At 41.0% G+C, this 26,594-nt stretch overlaps 1 protein-coding gene across 1 annotated transcript; it reads left to right on the top strand.

Annotated features, from left to right (window-relative positions):
* The first annotated feature begins 177 nt into the window (after nucleotides 1–177).
* On the top strand, nucleotides 178–26,594 carry ATP1B3 (ATPase Na+/K+ transporting subunit beta 3). Its single transcript, XM_069864437.1, has 7 exons — nucleotides 178–411; nucleotides 10,779–10,907; nucleotides 15,151–15,258; nucleotides 16,812–16,999; nucleotides 17,725–17,775; nucleotides 22,145–22,231; nucleotides 25,470–26,594. The coding sequence occupies exons 1-7, from the start codon at nucleotides 303–305 to the stop codon at nucleotides 25,638–25,640; spliced, it is 843 nt and encodes a 280-aa protein (XP_069720538.1). The 5' UTR covers nucleotides 178–302; the 3' UTR covers nucleotides 25,641–26,594.

The raw sequence follows: 26,594 nt of genomic DNA, 5'->3' as shown, positions 1-26,594 counted from the left end.
GCGCCGCCCCCTCCCATCCCGGCTCCGCGAGCGGCGATTGGCCGGCGCGCCGTGGCCCCGCCCCCGGCTCTCCCCAGGGCGGGCGGCGATTGGCCGGCGCCCGCGGAGGCGAGCGGCGATTGGCCGCGGCCGCGGGGCCGGCGCGCCGTGGCCCCGCCCCTCGTCGGGGGCGGGTGGGGCCGGTCCAGCGCGTGCCGGCGCCCCCGCCCGCGCCGCCGCCGGGCGTTACTTTAGCGGCCGCAGCGGGCGCGCTTGGCGGCGCTGTCTCTGCCCGCGGGGCCCCGCACGCAGCGCTCCTCGCCATGTCCAAGGAAGCCAAGAAGCCGATCCGCCAGAGCATGGCCGAATGGCGCCAGTTCGTGTACAACCCCGACAGCGGCGAGTTCCTGGGGCGCACGGCGAAGAGCTGGGGTAGGGACGCGGGGGGATGCGGGGCCGGAGCGCCCCGGGCTGACTCACCCGCCCCGGCGCGCAAATGCGGCTCCTCCTCCAGCCGCTGGCGCTGCCAGCCTGCGAGGATCCCTGCCTCCATCCCCTCCTTGGACCCCTTTTCTTTACCCCCCGCAGCCTGCGGCGATCCCTGGCCCCATCCCCCTCTTAGTCCCCTCTTCTTCCCCCCCCTTCTCTCCCACCCCCCCGCCACCTATGGGGAGTCTCTTCCTCCATCCCCCCCCTTAGCCCCCGCTTCTTACCCTCCCCAAACCTGTGGGGGATCCCTGCTTCCATCCCTGCCTTAGTCCCCTCTTCTTACCCCCCTTCTCTCCCCCTCCCCCGCTCACCTGTGGGGAGTCCCTTCCTTCCTCCATCCCCCCCTTAGTCCCCGCTTCTTATCTTCTCTCCCCCCGCCCCCCCCCCCCCCCAACCTCTGGGGGATCCCTACTTCCATCCCCCTTTAGTCCCCGGTTCTTACCCCCTCCCCTTAGCCTCCTCTTCTTACTCCCACCCCTAGCCTGTGGGGGATCCCTTCCTCCACCCCCTGTAGCTCTCTTTTCTTATCTTCTTACACCTCCTCTTCTTCATCCCCCGCAGCCTGCAGGGGTCCCTGCCTCCAGCCCCCCCTTAGTCTTCTCTTCCTACCCCTTCCCCTTAGCCCTCTCTTCCTTTTCCCTTTCCCTTACCGCCTCCCCCCCCCCCCCCCAGCTTATGGGGGATCCCTGTCTCCATGTTCCCCCGTAGTCTCTTCTTCTTACCCTCCCTCGCTTTCTCTTCTGCCCCTCCCTCGCAGCCTGTGGGAGATCCCTGCCTCCGTCCCCTTCTTACCCTCCTCTTCTTCATCCCCCGCAGCCTGCGGGAATCCCAGCCTCCATCCCCTCCTTATTCTCCTCTTATCCACCCTTCTGCCTCCGCAGCCTGCGGGGATCCCTGGCCCCATCCCCTCCTTAGCCCCCACTTCTTTCTTCCCCTGCAGCCTGCGGGGATCCCTGCCTCCTTCCTCTCCTTATTCTCCTTTTCTTCCCCCCACACTCCTCCCCTGCAGCCTGCGGGAATCCGTGGCTCCGTCCCCTCACCTCCCCCCATGGCTCCCAAGCCTCCGTCCCCCCTTATTCCCCCTCCTACCTTATTCCCCTCCCCTTACCCCCCCATTTCTAACCATCCTTTGAGATCCGTGCAGCCGTGCTGTTTTATCCCCTCCTTATCCCCCAGTTCTATCCCACCGTCTTAACCCCCACATTGCTCCCAGCCTGCGTGTGTGTCCGTGCAGCTGTGCTGCTCCATACTCTCCTTAGCTCCCACTCTCTTACCCCTCCATCTCTTCCCAGCCTGCGAGCAGATCCGTGGCTCCATCCCCTGCTTGGCTCCCCCTCTTTACCCCTCAGTGCTCCTCATCCTGCAAGTGGATCTGTGCAGCCACGCTGCTCTATCCTCTCCTTAATCCCCTCTCCTTACCCTCCCTAGTGCTCCCGTCCTGCGAGGGGAACTGTGGCTTCATCTTCTTACTCCCCCGTTTCTTCGTCCCCCTTCCCTGCCCTCATCCTTTGAGTGGATCCGTGCAGCCACTCTACTCCATCTCCTTACCCGCTATTGCTCCCCATTCTGCAAGAGGATCCCTGGCTCCATCCTGTCCGTACCCCACATCGCTCCCCGTCCTGCATTGTGGATCCGACTTCATTCCCTCGGTACCCACCATCGCTCCCCATGCTGTATTGCGGATTCATGGCTCCATCCCTTTCTTACCCCTCTCCCCAGCCCAAGCATCGCAGGAAATCGGGAATGAATGTGTGCCAGGTGCTTTTGTACTTTGAGACAGTTGCTGTGGATCTGAGAGGAAAAGCAGTAACAAACCACCAGCCATAAAATTTGTGAACCCCAGTTGCAGGCAGTCTATGAGGGAATGATCTGTGTGTGCCACGGTGCTATGTTTGTTCCAGCATAGGGATGCCGGGCCTTTTATTTTTCTTTAATGAAGCTTTTAAATTAAGGTTCTGCAGTGTTTGTTTTCCTACTTTCAGGTAATCTTCCCATTGCTTTCCTCTGAGCTGGAAAGCGTGTTTTCATAATCTTGCTGCCTCCAATAAAAATATTTGGGTTTTCTGAGTATGTTTTCTCATATTAAACAGTTGTATAAATGCTTAATATTAGGATGTTTCTTCAGCCCTCATGGGACATATTACTGACTTGAGAAAATGCTGCGTCTCCTCCCAAAACTTGGATGTAGTTGGGATACTTAACAGCTATGCTTACAAAACCAACAAGGATCTCAGCATGGTGCGAAGGAACAGGCCAGTACATCCTTGGCCTGGGCACAGCCTCAGTGAATGCTAATGCTGAAACCTTGAGGAGGAGCCTGGAGCAGACTGGTGAGCTTCCCTGGCCCTGCCAGTGTCTTCTGGCTGTCAAGAGAGGCCCTAGCCCTGACAGGAGTTCTCCTCCATTCAGATGGAAATAAGAGCTTGCGAGCTGCTCTGCCCCTGGAATAGCAAAGGAGAGGAAATTTCCACTGTGTTGTTGTCTAGTGATCTCTCTGAGCAGGTTTCCTGAGGTGCGTGGGCTGATGAATGGGTGTGTGGTTTGCACAAGTTGTCTGCATACTGAATCTGAGGAGCACAGAGGCTGGGGGCGCCTTAGAATAGCTTGTAACCTTTTGAAGAAATTGAAGTCCAAACACGCTTCTCTGTTTAAACTTGTCTGGTAGGAGAAGTCATAATTTTACTGCTCTGTCCTAGTCAGAGGCCTATAGCAGTACTTGATAGGACTTGATTGTTAATTGAGTTTCTATAGGCCGCTCCCTTGATGAAAGATGGGCTTCCATACTGAGAAAGCCTGTATAGGCCTAGACAGTAGTTTGAATAATTGTACTCCATTAATGAGTTTTCTTAAGTGGTTTAGATGATTGATATGTGGTTAGTGCTATACACCTTTAGCCTGGACATTAAGAGACAGTTATTTGGTAACATATACATCATCAGTGTATCTTTTCACCAATATTTATTTGTCCTGGTATTTTGTGATTAACATGATGTACTTATTTAATTATATATTAACCAAATCATAGTCTTAGAGTGTTTTGGGGTTGGTATGTGGCTTTCTGCTTTTTTTTTTTTTATTGCAGAGCACTAAGTAAGTGGCTCTGTTGGCATGGAAGGTCGTGCAGGGTTTGGTCTCACTTGTGTCCTTGCAGTACTGATGTGAGCTTAGAGCAGTCTCACTGACTATTATTCCTTTTCTGTTGCCTGTCTCCCCTCTGAAAGGTGGAAGTGAGGAGCGGAGAGGTCTGGTTGCCAGTCCATGGGGCTGTGGTGTCTCCAGGGCAGCATGATAAGCATTCAGTTGGCTCTGATTTCTCCCAGTCTATCTCTCTTGAATCAAGACAGCTTCCTCACAGTAATAAGACAGGCAGTAGAGAAGCTGTGAAATAATTTCTCATAGTGTGTGCATGTTTTGCCCTGTCTGAGGCAGTCCTGGAGCCTTATGTAAATTGTAACTGCAAGGCTGTGATTGTCTGTGAACCCGAGTGCTGTATCAGAGTACTTGTCTGCTGTCTCTACATGGGGATTTGTAAAAAGATCAAACGCAAGCAGCTCCTTTACTAATTTATTGTGTAACAGAGGTATTGTTGCCTTTCAGATTTGGGTAGAGAGTTGCCTTTTACAGTTTTGGTAAAACCCTTGTACTCATTCTCCTCTTGCTGTAGGAAATAAGAGATTTTTATTTTTTTGCAGACTTGAGGAATAATTCAATTGAATCTTTCACAAATTGGTATCCAAATCTAGCAAAAAAATCCCCACTAAAGCCATTATATATTTAATTACATGACATAATCATTCGTTGCATTGAAGAGAGAGAAAATATTGGGAAAAAACTGTTGAAGACTTGAGTTGGTGGTATTCTCAGCAGCTGGGCATAAGGGGCATTACCAGCCCTGGCAGAGGTGATGGGAAGGAGGATTGGTCCTATGGTTCCGTGTGGAGAAAGGAGAGCCTGGGAGACTGCCATGTGGGTCCTTCCTGGAAGGAATATCAGCATCTGGCTCTGCCTGCAATGGCGAGGTGCTGCGCCTGCCTAAAATCATAGCAAGAACAGGGTGAGAGCGTTGTGAGAGTACTGTAGTGGGATGCTCTCTGCACACTCCTCTGTGTCCATAATCTTTGGAAACAGACAGTAAACTTCTTACACAAGGTTACAAAAAAATAATTTGTGTCAAAAAAAGGGCACTATTCACTTACGGTCACGCTAGGTGTCCTGTCAAGCCTGTGAAAACCTTTCTGTAAAGCTGGTTGTGTCAAGGTGTTCAGGGTGGAGATGGCATTGCTTAAAGTAGGTAGAAATTCAGACCTACTGAATATTCTTTCAAATACTTAGCTGTATTTTTAGTGCACAAATATGTGCTTAAAATTAAATAAAGAACAACAAAAATCCCCACCAACGAAACCAAAGATTATTTTATTTGGGAGAACTTTCCCCCATGTCAATCGATGTAAAGTCTTGTCAGTCACCAGAACAAAAGCCCTAGTTTTGCTTCTGTTTAGTCCTCATGGAGTTCTTGCTGGGAGTATGGTGCTGTCAAAGTTTTAACTGCTTTTCTCACTTGATCTTCCTGTGTTTTTTATCACTGTTTTGTGCAGGGTTTTGTTGTGATTTAGCTTTCCCTGCAGGTAATGTATTATTAACATTCTGGCGTTGCTGACTGCCATTGCAGTAGAAGCACTTCCACATCCAGGCTGTGAATCGGAGAGACAGTGCTTTTTTTTTTTTTTTTTTTCTTGTATAGTGGCACATGGGCAGTTCATGTAAAAACTCCTGCACAGCCTGGAAGATGGCTGCCATCAGTCATTATAGTTTTGCATGATGGTGCCTATTGTGAGAAGTGAACATTTAAGAAATCAGTAGAGTATTTTATTTTGCATGGCACAGATCACTCTGAAGAAGGAAGGTCTATCTTCTCTTGCTGCAGGTGCGGTAAGCTGATATGGTGAGGGTGCTTCAAGAGTTTGGGGGCTTTTGTGATTCTTTAGGTGTTGCAATTGGCAGTGTTTATTGTCTCTTAAAGTGTTTAGTCATGTGATACATCATTCACTGCATTGTTGTGAAATAAATTAATGCAGGACTGAGGTTTTATTTCTTCCTGAAGTCCCCCTTCCCTAGGTGAGGCAGTGGCCCAGATTGCCCAGGGGAGTTGCAGCTGCCCCATTCTTGGAGGTGTTCAAGGCCAGGTTGGATGGAGCTCTGAGGAGCCTGGTCTGGTGGGAGGTGTCCCTGCCCATAGCAGGGGACTTGGAACTGGGTGGGCTTTAAGGTCCCTTCCAACTCAAACTACTCTATGATTCTATTCTATAATATTCTATATTTCTTTCTTCTTCTCCTTCCCCCAAATCTGGAAAACAGTAAATCTCAAGTGTCTAGGAAATAAAGTTAAAATATAATTAGTGCTTATCTGACATGTATAGTTATGTTAGTTTAAGGCAAGGAGATCCATCTGTCGGTGGACCAGAAGTCCTCCTTGACGTTGCTGGCATTCTTGGTAGTCACTGGTAACATTACTTGGAATCATAGAATCACCAGGTTGGAAGAGACCTACTGGATCATCGAGTCCAACCATTCCTATCAGACACTAAACCATGTCCCTTAGCACCTCATCCACCCGTACCTTAAACACCTCCAGGGAAGGTGACTCAACCACGTCCCTGGGCAGCCTGTTCCAGTGCCCGATGACCCTTTCTGTGAAAAATTTTTTCCTAATGTCCAGCCTAAATCTCCCCTGGTGGAGCTTGAGGCCATTTCCTCTTGTCCTGTCCCCTGTCACTTGGGAGAAGAGGCCAGCACCCTCCTCTCTACAACCTCCTTTCAGGTAGTTGTAGAGAGCAATGAGGTCTCCCCTCAGCCTCGTCCAGGCTAAACACCCCCAGCTCTCTCAGCCGTTCCTCATAAGGCCTGTGCTCCAGCCCCTTCAACAGCTTTGTTGCTCTTCTCTGGATTTGCTCCAGAGCCTTAAATACTTAGGTATTTAAGTCCCACTAAAGATATTGAAGAATGACCATGCAGGTGATAGGATCAGTGCAGCATGGAGTCCAACAAAGCATAAAGACAGTTTTTCATTTTCATTGTTGCAGGTAATGTTGAATAGTTGCTTCCATGCCTGTTGTGAGAGTGCTTATGTTGATACCTGTACATATCTACTTATGTATAACATGTAGGTAGATCTGCCAACCTGCCAGATTTACATACTTTGTAAAGTCTGGAAAGCTTTTATTCATCAAGGAAACAATGGCCAGGTATGTGATATCTTGCATTCACTAGTCAGAAATTCTAATTTTCACAGTGGAGAGAAATGTTTTTATTCCGGGAAGTGAACTGCAACTTATGATGAAACCAGCAAGTTGGTTCAGAAGTAACAGTTTTCCAAATTTGACTGTTGCTTATCGATGTGGTTAGGATACGAAGGGTTTCCAGTACTGTGATGCCCTCTGGAAAAAAAAAAAACAAAAAACTGAAGCAAACAAATGAAAAAACCCAACCCAAACCAGCTAGATTACTAGTAATGTAGAATTTTGGCTTTGACAGTTTTGCTTGTATGATAGTTTCAGTGTCCAAGTTGTGAGACTCAAAGGGTTTGGTGTAGCAGGATGTTCTGCGGCTGAGTTGAACTACGTGTTAGATGTGGTGGCTGTACTTTCCTTGGAGTAAATGTGGAGGGAGGGTAGCTTTCCTCTGTGACTGGGGTACATCTTGTTTTCTGACAAGAAATCCAGTGTTAAGGGGAAGTTATTTTGGCAGAGCTTCTTGACGGATTATGGCTTGTTCGCTGTGATTAGCTTAGGATAATTAATACTAACAGTCTCACAAAGAGCAGCTTGCTTGGTTTGGGACTGTTGGAAGTTGCAGAGGAGTGTTTGTTTAGGGTTTTTTTCCCCCCCCTCTTTTTAATGTGGCCGTTCAGTCTCATAGTCAGTGTTCTGTAGAGCATTTACAAGCTATGTTAAAGTGAAGATTAAAAATAATCTGTGCATGTGCACACTGGTTTTGCTGCACTGGAGGAGGTTAGTGGAGTTCCAGGGCTGGAATAGAAACAGTCTTTCTGGCCTCGTTGCTGCTGCAGGCCTGGTGGGTCTGACATGCTTGGAGGAATGTGGGCTCTGTTAGGGACTGTTCACACTTCACCACAGAGTCCATCACTGCGTTTTAGACTGTGATGGCTTGACCTTGTCTGGACACCAGGTGCCCACCAAATCTGCTCTGTTGCTTCTCTCTTCAGCTGGACAGAGGAGAGAAAATGTAATGAAATGCTCGTGGGCTGAGGTAGGGACAGGGTGATATCACTCAGTTACCATCATGGGCAAAACGGGCTCAGCTTGAGGAAATTGATTGTGTTGGTAATAAATTAAACCAGAGTAGGACAATGAGAAAATTAAACCAAATTGTAAAATACCTTTATCCCACTCCTGCCTTCTTCCTAGGCTTAACTTCACTCCTGATTTCTCTACCTCCTTCCTCTAAGCAGTGCAGGGGGATAGAGAATGGGTGTTCCTGTCAGTTCATCATGCATTGTCTCTGCTGCTCCTTCCTTCTCAAAGGGACAACCCCTCACACTCTTCCTCTGCTCCAGCATGGGGTCCCTCCGGCAGGAGGCAGTTCTCCACAGAATTCTCCAATGTGGGTCCTTTGCACAGGGTACAGCACCCCAGACTGCTTCAGCATGGGGTGCAGTCCTTCAGGAACTGACTGTTCCAACGAAAGTGTCCCACGGGGTCACAAGTCCTGCTGGCAAAGCTGCCCAGCGTGAGCTGCTCTCTCCCTCGGTCCGCAGGTCCTGCCAGAAGCCTGCTCCACCGTGGGCTTCCCACATGGCCACAGCCATCGTTAGGCACTCGCCTGCTCCAGCAGGGGCTCCTCCATGGACTGCAGGGGACAGCGTAGTCCCATGGTCTGCACCACTGGCACAGGGGAATCTTTGCTCCAGCCCCTGGAGCGCCTTCTTCTTCACTCACTTGGTGTCTGCAGGGCTGTTTCTCTCACATGTGTTCTCACTCCTCTCTCTGGCTATGGTTGCTGTAGGTTCCCGCTACCCTTTCTTGAATAAGTTATCACAAGGGTACTAAATAGCTCAATGAAAAAGATTTCCCTGACTTTCTTGCTTTCATGCTAATTGCCACAGAAGTTGCTTGTCTTGTCTTAAATATCAAACTGTTTTTCTGTTCTATTGAAGCTGATTGATGAACATCTTGGTTACTTGATGGAAAGTGTGCTTTTTAGACAGCTTGATGAAAGAGTATTTAATAATTGATTAACTTGTAGAGATCAAAATGAGAGCTGACCAAAGGTTTTGTAAGGGAGTTTTTCTGGTTTATTTGGTTTTCTGGCACCCAAGTTACATTGGGTATTAATGAGAAGGTCATTGCTATGTTTGTATCCGGTGAAAACAATGGTAAGCTTATAGGTAAAGCAAATGGCTGGTGTGCCAAATACAGATGCAACTTCCGTAACGGCTTTTGTTGGTTAGGATTTCTACCTTTTACTTTTATATGCTCTTTTCAGCTCATAAATAGCTTTAGAAATAGTTTATAATAGATGTCTACCTGTATTGTTCTTTACAGAATAAGCATGTTCTTGTGTTCACTTACCTTACTACTTAACTTCCAATCACTGCATTGTATCTTACATCTCAGTGATATGCAAATCTATCTAAATAGCTGATTGCTTCCAGATTGCTGCAGACTGGTGAGTAACTTGCTCAACATATGAAATTCAGAACTAAAACCGAACCAAAATCCAGTAATATTCAGCTGGTTGCTGTGGAGACTTCTGCTATGGTAAAGATAATTTACCATTATTTTACTGTAGGTACACTGAATTCTTTCAAGAGGACTACTACAGGTACTTGCATCTTTAGCAGTCATGGATTTCTGGGAGCTGTAGTACACTAGAAAATATGTCAGTACAAAATGCAAGCATAGTTTATGGGACAGGAGCTAGAGATTAGGCTTCCTTCTGTCATTGTCCAGTGCCCAGTGCTCATCACAGGGGTACAGTCATTTTTGCTTTTGACTTTTCATTTCTGTTGAAAGAGTGCAAAATGCTGCACTTGATTCTCTCGTATAAGGATCAGTGGTAGGATGTTGGACAATTGTTTTGATGTGCTTTCCTTGACCTGAATTATATGTGGCTTCCTGATAGCTAGAATGTTTTATAACAATTTAATTTGCATCATCGTTTATTTACAGTTTTGAATTAGAAAGGTTTTGAAGATGGCTTTCTCTGCAAGCATCTGAATTCCTCTGTGCTTGTATAGCTGCCATTCTTTTTGATAGTGTCTATGCATGTGTCCTTCAGTGTTAACTGTTCAGAATTCACATGCTGCAGGTGATCTCAGTCCCTGTCATCTCTAAAGTAAGATTTTAACTTTAGCCTGTCTGTTGTCTTGTTACCTTGTCCTTTCAGTAAAGAGCTGATCTGTGTACCCAGAGTGCCTGCCTAAATAAAAAGTGAGGGGAAAAAATAAAAACACTTAATCCCAGTAAGTTTTCAAGCTGTTTTCTCAAGTTGCGTTCTCACATAGTGACTTGTTCCAGGTAAGTGATGGAGAAGTACAGCGGCATAACAGGGTGTTTCCTTGAGTCGATTTGCCTTGGGTTTTGAGGGAGCGTTTCCTTAAGCAGCTGTCAAGTTGAAGCTTGTGACATCAGTGTTGTTGGTGAATTCCAGGAATGTTGCTGGGTCCCCGAGGTAGATTGGTAAAGCAGGTGGATGTGTGAGGCAAAGACTTGTGATAAGGCTGAATAGAAAACTTAGTTTGTTTTCAAAACTGTACAGCAGAAAGCATTTTCATGCTGCGAAGTTTCTTGTAACAAGATATGTGGGTGAGAGTGAATGCTCTGTATGGAGTTCTCTCACCTGTCAGCTATGTCATTAAAACACCCATTACTTCCTACCTGTTCTGAATCCAGTGTAATTTATCTTTTCATTTAACTCCTTCATCTTCCCTATGACTTCTTCCTTTCCCTTAAACAAGTGAAAATAAATTGGTTTGGGTTTGTGTTTTTTTTTTTCTAATGGACTACTTGGTTATCTTTCCTATGTTGCCCAAAGAGCAGATTTTGTGTTCCTCTTAAAAATAGTTGCCAAAATGCCTGGTAAATTTTAAGTATGAGGAAAAGGCTTTTGCACTCATTATTTTGCAGTGCACAATACGTAAGTATGCTAGAAACACATTGATTTCTAACTATGGCAGAGGTTTGGAGGAGGAAACCAAAATCAAATGTGCTTCTTATTTCTCGTTTTGATTTTCAAAATAGATAATGGAATTTGCTGAAACAAAATTAGTAATGTTAGCTTTTTCTTTACAGGCTTGATCTTGCTATTCTATCTGGTATTTTATGGCTTCCTAGCAGCACTTTTCACGTTCACAATGTGGGTTATGCTTCAGACACTGAGCAGCGATATACCAAAATATCGTGACCGGATTTCTAGTCCAGGTAACAGTGTATTTATTTTTTCATAAACCTCTGTCTGGTTTAATAGCAGAGTTTTCTTTGGGAGCTTGTTTGAAGCATGCACTGCCTATGTGAAACTGTGATGGTTATTCAGTTACTTACAGGTTTCAAAAGTAAAACTTGGTGTGAGGCAAGTTACGTATGTTTGTAGCATAAATTCAGTCAGTAGCTTTTTGTGTGTATGGGCTAACTTTTACTGTGTTTTCTCTAGCAGGTTCTTTTCAGTTGAATTTATGAGTGTAGATTGCAATTTTACCTATACAGCCACACAAGCGCAGTTATAGAAATGGGATTATCGTGTAGTGAAATTGCTTTAAAGATACTATGAACGAGTTCTCTTGGATGAGATGGAAGGGCAGCTATGATTAGTACTCAGAAGAAAGTACAGCAAGGCTGTACTATGGGAGTGATCTCCCTCAAGAGCGTGAGGACTATGGTGCAAAGGCTTTTCCAGAGTTCCCTTTATAGTATGAGATGGCTTTGAACTGAAGTGGAACGTCTGTGCATTCCCAGAGCTGTTGACCTGTAATGTGGGGATCCACTAAAGAGAGAGGGTCCCATTTTATGATGAAGCTAGGTCCATGCAACATGTAGCGTCTGCTAGAAGCGGTGCCTTGCTTCCTGGAACTGCTGCTTCCTTTGTGTACATGTCCATCCAGTCCCACTGTTAGCTGGTTGAAAGAGCTGTATATGTAACAGGAAAAAAACCCTGCACAGATGAAAATTAATAATAAGGTTGGTTTGGTTTTTTTTTTTCCTTTTTTCCCCTTTTGTACTTTTAATGCTTTTTAAGTTAGTTTAAATATATCACAAAAATCAGTCATTATAAAATCTGTTTTGGTTTATCTCCATAATTAGAAAAAAAAAAAAGAATTTTCACTCTGAAACATCTAAAAGGTGCTTTTGATACTTTAACTAGTTACTGTTTCTGGAGTATGTATTTGATTTGTATATGCAAGTTAAATGATTGAGCCACCTATAATTTGATAAGATATCTGATATTTTATAATAACTTGTCTTAGAGAACAAATTTGTTTTAAATGCAACAAAACTAAATGGCTCTGCAATATTAATATTTTTGGTAGAAGTTAAGACAGCAGTGTCTTTTAAAATACTTCCCCCTTTTTGAAGTCCAGACTCTTAAAATTAACCAGCATCTTGCAGCTGCATTGACACTCAGTAGGACACAATCTTTGTGTGAGCAAGTTGCAGTTTGGCAATGTGATAGATGTCTCTGAATTCTGAATGCAGAATTCTGTTTTGAGATGGTGTCCAGGCCTTCTCTAACAAGCATCCTCTTATAAGGAATTCTTGAGGATTTGTGCTGGTTTTTAAAGCTCAGAATTGGCTAAATGGTGGAAATAAAAGTATGGAATAAATGCTGGAAAGAATAAAAAAAGACGTGTTTAGTTTGTTTAAAAAAAAAAAGAGCAGGTGGTTTGTTTGACCATTTCCCACCATTTCCTTTGTGGTGGGCAGAACCCTGGCCACAGCTGGAGCTATGGGTTGCTGTGACTTCATACCGGACTTAAGTAACATTTCTTTTTCTCTCATGCCTTGCTTAGTTCAAGGTATTAATTTTCCTTTGTTTTGAAACAAGTCGTAAGGGATTTTTGTTTTAAAAATTATGTATACTACAATTAGTTTTTAAATTAAGGATTTGTGTAACATTTCTGAATTAGATTTTTTCATTAACGGTGTCTTTACTTATACATAAGTTAATGAAATTGCTTATTTCTGTCTTAATGTTTCTCTTTAACTCTGTCATTTTTCACTTGCAGTGAAACATGTCACGTTCCTGGCTGTAAAACTTTAAATTATAAAAAAAAATCTCCACACAAAACCTGGATGGCGTAGGTCAAAGGTTTTACTCTTGTGTTAAACATACTTGGGAATCTCACAGTTGATTTATAATTGATATTTGACTTGCATTGTACACTGGGATATAATGGTATCAATCAAATGCAGATGATTTAAAACCCCCCTCGTGGAATTGTAGGATAATGTAATCTCTGTCACAATCCTAAATGTGATCGTATGTTGAGGCTGCTAATTCTGTTCCTCTAGAAGAGCCCAAGTCCTGCATCTCTTTCAGTCTATGCATCAGTCCTTCAAATAGCTTTTCCTGTAGAATTTACAGGACAGTCTCTTGGCAGACTGTGATCCACTTGAATTGGAGCAGTCCCTTCCTCTTAGGATGTTTTTGAAGTTCCCCTGAAGCAATAAATCTCTTCAAGTTATTGTTTCATTCATTGTTGACTAGTTTAGTTGCTTTGTCACATTCATTTTGAAAGCCAGCATCTAAGTCCTTCAATTACAGTATTCTATAGCTAATAACAATCTCATCTCCCCCTAAACCCCTTAGTGTGTAAAAACCCTTCAGTGATTTTTTTTCAGCCCTGTTACTAATTGTCTTATATTTTGTTGAATCCTGACTCAGTGTGGAAACCAGATCGTGACTGTAATGGTGCAAAGTAATTTGCAGTCCAAAGTGGTATTTGTAGCTTATGTGGACTGTCAAGCGTTAAGGCATTAGTTGTGGCTTGCCTGGTAATAATTTAACTGCTGCTAATGTAGAAAGGAGCATTTATGGTTTATCAGAAATCCTGCAAAAAAAGTAGAGTGAAAAAATGTTAACTTATTTGTGGCTTTTTTTTACAATCTGAAAGGCATTTGTCTATTTGTTTTTTGCTTTAAATTTTATCATTTGGGAATCTAGTTTTAAGTGGTCTCACCAGAGGATGGGAAACCATGTGGCATCCTAAGCTGATACAGTGAATTGCTGCTGTAGTTGCAGCTTCTTCCCTTACACCAAATTTTGTTGTTCAAACCATTTTAATAGTCTAACTTAGAAGAAAACAAATTGATAAAAAATAGTTTTGTTTTCTTTTGTGGAACTGCAGTGTCAGTTTTAGCTATTCTTGAAGAGACAGATGGACAGACACTCATCTGTTAATCACAGCTGAGGGTTTTTATCCTTTCTAATTATTTATATTAAGTAAGAGTTACCCTAAGGTAGTGTGAGTTAAGCAATCAGTCATACAGTGCTTTTGGAACAGATTTAATCTCTTCTGCAATACCTGGTGGCGTAGCACTGCTTCACCTGCTCCTGAAGCTGTGATGAGTAAGAGCATTAGATATCGGTATTAGTGATGACACCTGATTGTACAGGGCTGTATGTGGTAGCAGAGAGTATGCCTTTTGCTGTTACCTGCTAAAAAAAAAACCAACCCTAAAACCTAAGATTGAACTCTGCACCTTTCCTCACCCTTGTTCTGGGAAGGACGGTTCTCTTCTATCAAGAGCCCAAAGTCCATACCAGTGTCTGCCTTTTTCATCCTTCAACACAAAGCTGGACTTGAGCATTTGTTAATCTCTGTCCTTGTTTCTCCTGCCGGTCCTGGCTCCCTGGCTGTAGATGTTCCTGTTCCAGTACCCCCAGCCAGCAGCCGAATGACGCCAGCCGCAGGCCCCCGCTGCAGCCGGCGGGGAGCCCTGCCTGCTGCCGTGTCTGGTGCCAGCAGCCTGCGAGGCAGCTCGAGAGCCTTCGGAGCTACCGCCGCCTATGGCGAAACCCTCTCAAGTGACATGCGTGCAGTGGTTTAATAATCTTTCTTGTATCCTCCGTAAAAGAGATGGCATCTAAACTGTCTGTTTGAGGAGAAGGAGGAAAGGACTAACAACTAACTTGGCTTGTCTGTTTTGATTGGGAGATCTTTCAAGCCATCCTTATGCCTTGTAAAGTTTCTAAAAATACTTTCTCTCGTGTGTTTCTTTGAGATTAATGCAATCATAGCTTCACTCTCTATTGCCTAAAGCTTTAAAGCATAGCTTTAACTGGAGGCTTTCTGAGTGTGGTTTGGATTATTTTTTCATCTACTTTTTAAGTTCGGTTTGCTGAATATAGAAAATGGGAAGTCAATCAGTAAAATTCTTTGATTGAAAGTGATTACTTTGCTGATTTTCCTCTTCCTAATCAATTTGGTTTGGTTAGTGGATTGCAGTTATACATTGGATTAAATTTAATTATTAATTCATGTCATGTTGATTTTGATAACTGACTTCCAACACAATTTGCGTTCCAATACTGTGGAATATAGAGGTAACACTGGTGTTTCTTTACAGATAGGTATTTTCCAGTTTATGGAAATGGTTTTGAACTAGATTAGAGTGGGACAGGGAAGAGAAGTTGTTTAGTTCTTTACTTGCACTCTTTCTTTTTAAGGACTTATGATCTCGCCAAAGCCAGACACTGCACTGGAATTTTACTTTAACAAGAGTGATCCCCAGTCATATGCAGAATATGTTTCTACACTTAGAAAATTTCTTGAAGGTGAGTAAGTTACTCATAACTGCCCAATTAATTCAGGAGTCTAATGTTGAGTACGTAAGTTTCTGGTTTTGCTTGTAGTTACCATTTGCTAATGAAAACTGATGCAAGTTCAGGCTTGCTTTAGATGTTTGAGTTATTAAAATATATATTTTACAGAAAAAGCAAAGTATCAATACCTATATCAGACAGGGTGCCTGAGCGTGAGGAATAGTGGAGTATTTAATGGAGAATTTTGGGTCCTACTCCAGTGTCTTGAAATACTACAAGATGTAGAAATTACATATGCTGAAAGAATTAGAAGTAGAATTACATAGGTCATGTGTTTGAAGGCAAAGTTTATCAAGACTTAGCTGATCGGTGTTTAAATGGTTTGATAACTGAATGAGAATTGTTTAATCTTAAGAACTTGAATGTTTGCCTGTTTAAAAATGACGTGCACATGGATTAGATTAATTGCAGTTTATTAATTTTCACCCTGATACACAGTATTTATGGGCAGAAATATTGAAGCAGTGAATTTAGAACATGGAGAAAATGTAACAGAGGACAAGGCTGAAGGATGGCAAAATCGCTAGTTTGTCGTACATTATTTTATGTATATGCCTGTATGTACATTTAGTCTAGAAGTACAGAAATCAATTTAAAATATTACTAAGTTTTACCCCTCAAAAGCTGTAAGTCAGAATTGAGGAGGTGCTGCATAATCTCACCTGTGTGTGAGTTGCCTTGTTAGCTATGTAAGCTATACTGGAACCTATCTGGATTTGTAGTTTTGGTGCCTTCGAAAAGGTTCCATGAGCAGACTTTTCTTTCAGCGCTCTACAAGGGTTCCTGGGAGGAATGCTACATTTCATGATTACCTGCCTCTCCTCCAGCTCAGTGAGTGTGGGACTCTCACCCTGAGGATGAATTTGCATTACCTTTTTTCCATTTACTCTGTTGATGTGTAGTTGAGGGCAGGGGCTTAAGGGAGCTTAAGGGAGGGGAACAAACCCACAAAACATATGAAATATGAATAGATGAGTGATTATGACAATGTCATCTGTGTACTTGTGTAACACAAGAAGATCAGAAAACCTGGGGTGCAAGTATTAGATCAGTTATGCTGCCTGATGTAAATGTAGGTAATTTAATACTAGTCACTGAAATGCTTGAAGTCTTCCTCTGTTTGTAAAAGAAAGATGAGCAAAGGGAAACTGGTTTAGTTTCCAGGTAGAAACTTGATTATATTTTAATGCATTATTAGTTTAGAATACATAATTAGTGTATGTACAGAAATTAATGAAGCTGTGGTTATGGATGTGATTGAAAGTCAGGACAACATTATTTATTTTGTAATACTCTTCTTATTCTTTCATTCAAATACAATGTCACTCCATGATAGGCTTTGAAAAAGTAAGTGGTTGTTAAGAGACCTAGTGCTCTGAAAATAGCCTTTTGAGAACACTCCTAGACAAGTATCGACTATAAATTAGACGTTTGTAAAGGCTTCTGCAGTTTTTGGCTACTCATGTGTTTTTACCATTGATTTACAAGCTGTTTGTGTTTCGTAGCATATGATGATTCAAAGCAATCCCAAAACATAAACTGCACACCAGGAAGGATTTTCGATCAGAATGATGTTGCTGTTAAAAAGGCATGTCGATTTAACCTCTCTGAGCTTGGGCAATGCTCTGGAAAGGAGGATAAGACCTTTGGCTATTCTAAAGGAACTCCCTGTGTGCTTGTGAAAGTGAACAGAGTAAGTGACTACTGAGTTTTTATTTTGTAGAATAAGTGCTCCCAGCTACTACTGTATGAAAAATGACTGTACGAAAGAACTGAAGTATGTGCTCAGTTTGCTTCTGAAGTCATTCACATTTGTGGAACAGTGTAATTTGTGGAAATGTCTAGCAATTCGTGTTTCAGAGAGTAAAATGAAGTGTGATTTTTGAGCATGCTAATACTTAAAAGTATTGGCTTTGATTACTTGCATCAAAGTATCTGAAAACCCTATTTTAAGGAGGAGGGTGCTCTTTGGGGTTTTTTTCTGTTCTGTGTAACAGATTCTAAAACACTGTGCAGGTGAAGTGTTGTACTGCCTGTCTGCATTCTAGAAATGTAAATAAAATGTCAAGCATCTAAACTGTGTAAGGTGGTGAGAACTTTCACTGAGTGAATAAGTGTTTGACTTTTCAGTGATGTTATACGTCACTTGAACTGCTGACTGGTTTGAGGCATTAACGTTATGTACTTGATGAACAATAAGAAAACAGTCCTTCCTGTGTTTGCTGTAACTACTTGAGCTTTAACTTAACGATGCTTTAAATCTTAGTCTTAATGTAAAATTATGCTTTATATAAAAATGACACTAGTTAGATGTACTTGTATGAACTCTGTCATGTGGGGGAGGGGAAGTTCAAATTCATTCTGTAAAACTGGAAATGTGAAGAAAGCCTGTAAATATTTTAACTTTCTCTCCTTTAGATAATTGGATTAAAGCCTGAAGGAGAACCACACATACGGTGTACATCTAAGGTGAGTTCTGAATGTAAGAAATAAGTGTGGAGTTAATTTTCCTTGTAATTAGGATGAAAAATGATATACTGTGTCAGAACATCCATTTCACTCTCTTCTGTTCTTGTTAGATTTGTACTTTTTTCCTTCTTTTCATCTCTCCTGTATGTCTACTTTAGTTTATTTATTTTTTTTCAGTGTACTTACAGAAATGCTTTTTTGTTTTTCTTTAATCTTTAGATGTATTTGAGCTAGCTGACTTGCTATAGAGTCAAGGAAAAATGTATGTGTAATTTGTGGTCATGTTTATTTGTTTGTTTATTGTGAGTTGTGTTTTGTTTTCTCATTTCATAACCTATATTTTTATTTTTTCTCCATGCTGCAAGTGCACCTTAGACAATTTTATTAATGATGGGTAAGACATGGTGTGGAAATTAATGCTATTGTGCAAGTAAAAGAGGCCTTCAAATAAAGTATGAAATACTTATAATAATGGCTAATCTATGCGTATTTGTTGTGTACCCATGGGTTTGCACAGAATGTTTTATGATAACTGTAATGATTAGTTTGACTTCTGCATGCTTTTCCTAGACTGCCTGGGGAGTTAGTGAAAGCCAGTAGCTCCAGCAAGGGAGGGAGCTGTGGCTTTTAGCTTGAGATGACTGATGAAGATGTAGGCTGTGAAATTTTAGTGATTAATGAGGCCAATACTGTAAGAGTTCCTGCCTTCATTCTAGATACCTGTGATGGGCATAAATGTTAACGCTTGATTTTTTTGAAAGTTTTGATCTCCCTATGATGGTCTGTTGCAAGTAAAGGTGATTCTTTCTCTCATTTGAGACTGATTTCTTTGTCCATCCGGAAAAAATGTTGTTCTGTTGGAGGAATTATTTATTTCTTTAGAATAAAGCAATCAAGTTCCTTCTACTTTTACTAGTATTCTTTCTTTGACTTCTCGAGTTTATCTTTTTTTGTAATGTGGTATCCCAAACTGGACAGAAGTTTGCCTCTAGGTGGGAGTGTTAATGGCAGCTTTTTCCTTCTGTTACCACATTGGATACTGTCTCTCTAAGTGTTTGCTGTTTGTAATATATTGAATCTTTATTTTAGTTGTTTTACTACTTAGGTCTTTCTTTTGGTCATTTACCAGTCTTTTAATTGTATATGTGATTTCTTGAAGTTCAGAGCTTGCTGGTTTTGATCCCACCCCTCACCCCACTTCATAATTTTTCATTGTTATTTAATGAGATTGAGTCTCGGTAGCGTTTTGAACTATGTATGACGTGGTACCATGAATGAATGGACTTCATTTTACATCTTGTGAGTAGTGTCCAGGACAGTCATCTTCACTTTCATCTGAAATTCCTTATGGGATGTTGAGAACTAATGTTCAAGTGACTGGGAAATTGATGGTAATCCTGTTTTACGATGATTGTATTTTTTCAACTTCATTATGTGGATGCTCTGTGCAAATCACAGATGGTGTTTTTTCTTATCCTCTTGGCTATTTTCACTAGCAAAAGAGGAAGTTTGATAACTTGGTTGATCAGAGGGTTTTTTTGCTCTTTGAGATACTTAAGTTGTATTGTGTTATGCATTTCCTTGCATGCTCTTTCTTTAAATATTAAGTACTGCTTTTTACCATATTGAGGTAGAATTTATCTGATCTACAGAAGTGTGGTGTTTTTAAATTTTAAGATTATTAGTCTTATTAGTTCTTCAGTGACTTCAGAGGAAATATTTGTCAGGCTTTGCTACTCTGAATGCATTTATTTTATATTAGATCAGTGTATTCTTGCCCTAGCTCATCATGATTTACCTACTTAGGAAAGCTTAACTATTGGTTGCAATTCTTTCTTCTCCTTAGACAGCAAAGCAGCATTGACAACTTTAATTTTCTCCTTTTGTCTGTGCATCATTTTTTACAGACGTTCGCCTGTTTTTCTGTTACATCTGTTGCTTATTGAAGACCTCACTTTAAGCTTAAAGGATTAGGCTGTTCTTGACATTAGGTTATGAGGCCGTGTTTCCCATTTCGCTTTTTGTTTCTTTGACTCTTTAAGATATGAGTGCTGTGTAGTGATCTCTTCCCCTTGTAGCAGATAAGGTGTATGCTTCCCTGGAAGGAGTGTCTGGTGACCTTCATGTGTGCACACTGGGAAGGTAGAGAAGGGCAGCCATGGACTGTTGTGCAGTTTGCAATCTAATTAATAATCACATTGCATCTGCCACTGTATTTGAACATTACCTAAAGAATCGTTCATAACAGAGGTTGAAGTGTAGTGGTCATTTATTCTTCTCTTATTCAGAGTGTTTACCCAGTATTTATGTAACTGACCTATTCTGTGGCAGTGGTTTAGTCTTTTTTTATTTCCTTCTGTGTTGCTGTCAGCAAATGTGTTTTAAAAGAAATCCAGGTGTGCTGCAAAGTTTAATCCAGGTGACATGCATTTCTAAAAATAAACCCCATGCTGGAGTTACCAGCCCCATTGAGTATAGGAGCATATTTTTGTGGCTCGTAGCACAAATGAGCTTACTAGTAAGTTTAAATTTTACATCAGAAGTCTTTAACATCTGAGTGGCAACAATGGATTTTGCTTAAAATGTGATTTAATTGAGCAGAGTGGAAATCCTACTGTCATGTTCTCTTCATTCTAGAGCAGATTTTTTTTTTTGACATATAGACATGGTTTACCAATTCTGTTATACTTTTCCCCTTCTCTGTGTTTTTAAATACTGTTCTTTACAGTTAAGGTTTTATGTATATTGAGAGCACTTTGGAGAAATGTCTGCCTGGAGATGATGCAGTCTGACTGTTAAATGGATTTTTTTTTCCCTTTTTTTTTAATTAATAGGACGTGTCCCTCAAATATAAAATAAGGTTAATAGCTTCTATTCACACATCCTGCTAGTCTCTGCCACCTGAAACATCATTTAGGTTTTTCACTTTGAAATTGATGTTCTTTAGTCATTCTCCTGTGAGGCAATTCTTTGTTCTTCTCCCTGCATTTTTCATATGGGATTTTATTAAAATAGCAAAATTTTAGCTAGATGTGTGATTTCCAAGTCAGCACACTTGATAGCTGGGGATGCTCCCCCTTGGCCCTCACATGGTGGTACCAGTCATCTCTGTAGATTAGGGCAGGGAGGTTTTGCAGCATCAGACACTGACTACAGCTGGTTCTCCCTCCTGCACCCTGGAGGGACTCACCTATAGTCTTGAGGATCTCCACGAAGAGAAACAAGCCAAAAAAAGATTGTATTTCTAAGAAGCTGGAAGATTAGCATTTGGGGTCTTTAGCTGGGGCAGGAGGTATGCAGTTCACGTGCACTGAAACATCTTACAGCAGGGTTCTTTCAGGTTAAAACTGCCTTTACTGGAAACTGCTAGGTTTGACACGTGGTATTTTCGGAGATGCATGTGTTTCAGTAGCGTTCCCCTTAATAATGGTGATACGTTCCCCTTACTACAGAAAGTCACATTAGGTAGGGGTATTTCCTAGTGGCATGGACTTGCAGTAGTCCGACATCCCCCCAGGGTACAGTCCTGAGGGACACTGGCTGTGGGGGAGAGATGTCTGTGTGTCGCTGTACTGATAGCCTGTGTCAGGGACAGCTCGCTCCATATGTACATAATGTGTGTGTCTTACACACTGCGTGACTCCTTCGTCAGAAACCAGGCAGCAGCTCTGTAGGTAACTGCTTCTTATTGCAAGGTTTGGGATTACAAGGGAAGTTCTAGGGATAAAGCATACATAGGTGTATTGTTTCTGTAAGGTGGTGATGGCACACACAAACTCCAGTAGCATCACCATTTTAATCTTGGGTTTTCTTTTAGGTAGCCTGGATTCCAAGGCTAACTGAGCAAATGTTAGGAATAGTTCTCCATTGCAGGGAGGAGCCTAGAGTTCTTTGTGAAGGGTTGTATAGTTTCAGATTTGAGAGGCTTAAAAACCTGGCTTTAAAATCATCTTTAACTTCCTCTTCAGTACAGATGTGCTGTTGCTTCACCAAAACGTACAGGCGTGCTTGTGGATACTTTTTAGCTTATGGGGTGGGTATTAGTGGTGGTTAAGTTTTTCCTTGCAATCAATATCCTCTCCCTTTCCCCCCACTTCTTTGAGTCATAAGGGAAACATTAAGGCAAGCTGTTCTGATTTGATTACTAATTTAAATACTGCTGTTAACAACCCCTAGTGTAGCAGATGCATGCTGCATGTAACCATTGGCCAAAAGTATATCTATTTTGGAAGTTATTCTAAGACTTTGGAGTTCAGTTGACTTTTCTTAGGGATCTTATGCTTTATCATTGGGTTATAATTCTAATTATGTATTCATTTTTACGTAGGCAGATGTTAAATTTTAATTTTGTTGCTATCTCCAATCACAGGAAGAAGGCATGGTTGAGATGAATTATTTTCCTGCTGATGGCTTCATTGACTTAATGTACTTTCCATACTATGGGAAAAACTTGCATGTAAGTATGCTTTAATGATCGTCTTCATTTTGTAAATGTTTTGCTCCTGTTTAGATTTACGATTACTAATAGCAGATTGATTCTGAAGCTTGAATTTTGTAATGAGGCATTCGTAAGGAATATTGCATTTGCAGAACTTTCACAGTGCCTAAAGAGGTTAGAGAGATGCATTAGCAGAAATGAGGAAATAAACTGCACATTGTACTAATGAAGAAGAGGCTGTATAGTAGCAGTATTGAGGGCATCTAATGCTTTTTGGTCACGGATCTTTTGGACCCTTTGGGTGCAGGGAAAGGTAGGAAAAGTGGACTGGTTCTTTGTATTACAACACCGTCTCTAACATAATCCTTTGGGTTCATGTATAGGATATTATGTTTATTCAGTATTGTGTTGTTGATTATTTGTGGTCATGTTTTCAATTTGTTCTGGTTTTATGAAGAAGCTTGAGGTAACAGATGTGGTTTTTAATATATATTTTTTTTTCCTTACCTTTGTTTTTCTGTGCTTGCTGCAGCTATCCTCACTGTATTGTGGGATAAATTTTGTTTTTCTTACTGAAGAACACTAAGTTTTAAAAAAAACCAAAGTTCACTACTTTATGGACAGAGATTATATAGTGTTAGAACCTCAATTTCTTTTCAAACTTGAATTTAGTTATATTTTTTTTCTTTTCTCTGCTCAGCTTGTAATAACTGCACACAGAAAATCCATTACTTCTATCAAATACAAAATGATATTGCCTCTTATTGACAGATTTATCTAGTCTAATAAACATCCTCACTGTTCACCATTGAAGATAAAAGTACTTTTTAAGCATACATCTGTTAGATTCATGATATACCTCAGTGGCAGCTTCTGATTTCCCCAAACTGATTTTTGTACTAAATTATTCCATTATCAGTTATTTGTCCAGTGTGCTCTATACTTGTAGCAGTTCACATAACCCTTTTTCCATCCTCGTATTGCTTTTACTAATGAGGAAGGAGTTTTTCTTTGACATTTGCTTTCTTGTTAATTACAGCTCTGTTTTCCATTTTCTTACTAGACTTTTTGAATTGGTAAACATCCATTTTCTTACAGGTATGAGATTAGAGAGAGGCTGCCAGTCAGGCTGTGCTCCCAGCAGGCAGAGGCAGTCTGTACCGCACCCTCTTCTTGGAATGAAAGAGTAGGGGAGAGCACTGCTTCCCTAAGAAACACAAAGTATAGCGTGAGATGTCAGAAAATAGTTTGTACCAGAGATGGGATGAAGAACATCCCTGACAAAATTCCTGTCTTGCTGCTACACTGATAGAAGAGGGAAGATTATGAAAGGCAAAAACCAGGCTGTTCCTTGCTTGACTTTCTGATGAAGAAAAAGCTTTCTACTTAAAACCATTAATTTTAATTTTTAAATTTTTTTTTTTTTAGTTTTTTGTTTCAATGTCCTTTCAAATTGGCTTTGTCTTGTGGTGTAGAGACTGTGGTTTGAAGGATGTGAGGCTCAGTTCTCATAGCGTTAGTATATTGTGAAAAAGAATAGGAAGAGGGAGACTGAGGTAATGACTAGATCTTGAGAGACTGTATCGATTTCTTGGTTATACAACAGAATTTTTATATCAGTGTGGAATTGATGCATTACGTTATTCTGTGAAGTGGTTAAGAAGACTCAACTAATCTTGCTGCGCTTGTGCTAAGGCAGAAGCTGTAAAAGTAAATACCTACAATTTCATGGTCCAGGATGGTTGTTGGCCTTTGCTGCTCAGCACAATGGACCCAACTCGCTGACATTAGGAAATGTTAGCTTTTTCAGATGATCTGTGGTGCTTAATGAGTATGCTGATTCTGTCCCTCTCTCCCCCCAAATTTTATACTGAGTAGAAGTCCATTCTGGTATCCTCTGTCTTCAAAGCATCATAGAAATTTCTGTACCTGTTTAAAAAAAACATGGTGATGAGAAGACTTCTCTGAGGATACACAGAAATTTTATTTCTGATTTTTAGGAAACTCAGTACCTCAAATATGTCAGCCTTACAGCCAGAGAATTTTGAGCATGCCTGCCATAGCTGCATTTCCCCCTCCTAGTCTGAAGTTTATAGGAACACCTGAAAATTTCTGTAAAATGCCCAAGGAAAGTAGTTATGACACTCTACTTCTTACCTTAGTACTTTAAATTAAAGATTTGAGCACATTGGCTTCCATGCCATCATTTTTTGTAAATGAGTCTTTAAACATTCTGCAGTGCTTTCTTTGGTAGAGAAGATAGCCTAAAAATAACAGTGCATTAGGGAGTCTCCTAAGTTAATGAGGGGAAAAAAAACCCACAGACTAAATTTTGTTGAATTAAAATTTAAAGCTTATACTTCTGTGTCATATGCGGTCTCCTGTCTTATATCAATTTTTACCAAGAAAATAAATAATTTTGCTTAATCAGCTATATTGACCTAAAAACTGTAAATAAATTACGGAAATACTGTATTAATATTGGATGAAATGCTGCTTTAACAGTGTGTAAAAAAAAAAAAAAAAAAAAAAGGTCTTTTTAAAACTGTAGGTACTTTATAAGAGAATTCAATTTGTCCTAATTGAATTGGACTTGAGAAATAATACTTGGTTGACAAAAGAAAAATTTCTTCTTCATTCATTCTTAAATTTTAATTTTTTTAATAGGGAATAGATTAAAGAATTGTAGTTGTTCCACCAAATGTGATTGACCAGGGTACTGTCTGAATGTCCAAGGAAAGCTTTTTGTGTAAAGCTGTCAAACAGATAGATAACACACTTTTGTTGCTGGACAAGTAAATGGGATAGCGTGGAAGGGAGACTAGTCTAACAGTATTTGTTGAATCATTCTTAAAAAAAATCCACTTAAAGTAGCAGATTAAAAATAAAATAACCAACTCAAACAGAAGAGACAACGGAGTGAATACAGAAGAAGAATATAATTTCAGAGACTGTTTCAAGCAGAGGTTTCTAGAAAAAAAACTAGACCCAATGTAGTAGAAGTGGCAAGGTCATATGCTTCTTGAAGGTACTTTCTGTGACTTAAAGTACTGGAATGCTTTAGTTAAGAAACAGTATGAAGAATGTATACCTGACTGATGAACTTGGTGAAGAAGTCTTACCTGAGTCGGATTGGGCTTTCAAAGGTTGAGTTCCTAATTAGCTTTTTTTAAACTGTTCTGATGGATTAAATGTGAATTTAAGTGCTAACTTGTTCTGGTATCTCAAATATTTTTCCCGTATTTCTGTTTACTAGGCTCACTATTTACAGCCTCTAGTGGCTGTTCAACTAGCAATTAACTCCAACAGTACCAAAGAAGAAATAGCAATTGAGTGTAAGATCCTGGGCTCACCTAATTTAAAAAATGAAGATGATCGTGACAAGTTTCTGGGACGAATTGCCTTCAAAGTTCAGATGACTGAATAGCAGGAATACAAAATTCTCCACAGAGTAAAACCTTGTGTTGTCTGTTTTGTATCAGCTGGTTGTGCCCTTCTAGGATATGAGACCACCTTGGAGAATGTTAAGGTGGTCTGTGGCGTTCAGGGTAGCATAACAATATGCTTCCAAACCGTAAGTTTAAAATCCCCCAAAATAAATCTGTCCTGCTTCTGCCTGCCCCGTTGGAACAGTGTACAGACTGTAGTTATGTCATAGGGACCTGTAAATAGCTGTTTTCAAACACATAATGATGGTGACCTTTGTCCTGATCTAAAATGTGGTTTTCTCTCCCAAGTGAGTGTCTCAAGCTTAATGTGCTGTGTTATGTAAATATTGTATTGATTTAACACTGGTTTAACTGTCATTTCTCAATGCTGACACAGTTATAGGGGTAAATAATAAATGGTACCTGATTGACATAGTGATTTTTTTGTAAGAGTGAACACCTCCAGCATAAATTGTGTGTATGGCAGTGGGTGGGTGGCTGGCTGGCTGCGTGGAGATGCCTTAAATTGTAGACTACGTGGCGTGGGAAAATTGAAATGGGTTTTAAGAGTCGGCCTTGGTTTCTGAACGTACATGCTCAACTAGTACTTCCTTGTGCTTGTCACCGTGCAGGTATTGTGTGTATGTAATACTTGGTAGAGATCTTGGTATTCTAGCTGAGGAATTGAATCTTTCTTCGTGTTATTAATTGCTTGCAATATGTGGAGCACAAATAAAATCTATATAATATTTTAAAACTTTTTAGTTCAGAAATATCAATACACAAGAATTAAAATTGTTTAGGGTCCTGGTAACAGTTATACAACTGAGCTGCTTGAAAGAACGGCATCATTGTTGTGGGAATAGGCTTTCATTTTCCAATTAAAAAAATTCCTGAAGAACCTGTTTTAAAAAAGAAAATATAGTCTTGATTAAACATTCCTGTTTAATTTA

This window comes from Phaenicophaeus curvirostris, chromosome 10 (genome assembly GCF_032191515.1).
Source record: "Phaenicophaeus curvirostris isolate KB17595 chromosome 10, BPBGC_Pcur_1.0, whole genome shotgun sequence".
In the NCBI taxonomy this organism is placed as follows: domain Eukaryota; kingdom Metazoa; phylum Chordata; class Aves; order Cuculiformes; family Cuculidae; genus Phaenicophaeus; species Phaenicophaeus curvirostris.
The sequence above is the reverse complement of the archived record's forward strand: the minus strand, read 5'-3'. Positions and strand labels throughout refer to the sequence as shown.

Excerpts from the sequence above, each read along its gene's own strand:
- ATP1B3 (XM_069864437.1), top strand. The coding sequence starts at position 303 with ATGTCCAAGGAAGCCAAGAAGCCGATCCGCCAGAGCATGGCCGAATGG. Across the intron at positions 412-10,778 it reads GCGCACGGCGAAGAGCTGGG|GCTTGATCTTGCTATTCTAT; the intron begins GTAGGGACGCGG and ends TTTTCTTTACAG. Across the intron at positions 17,776-22,144 it reads ACATACGGTGTACATCTAAG|GAAGAAGGCATGGTTGAGAT; the intron begins GTGAGTTCTGAA and ends CTCCAATCACAG.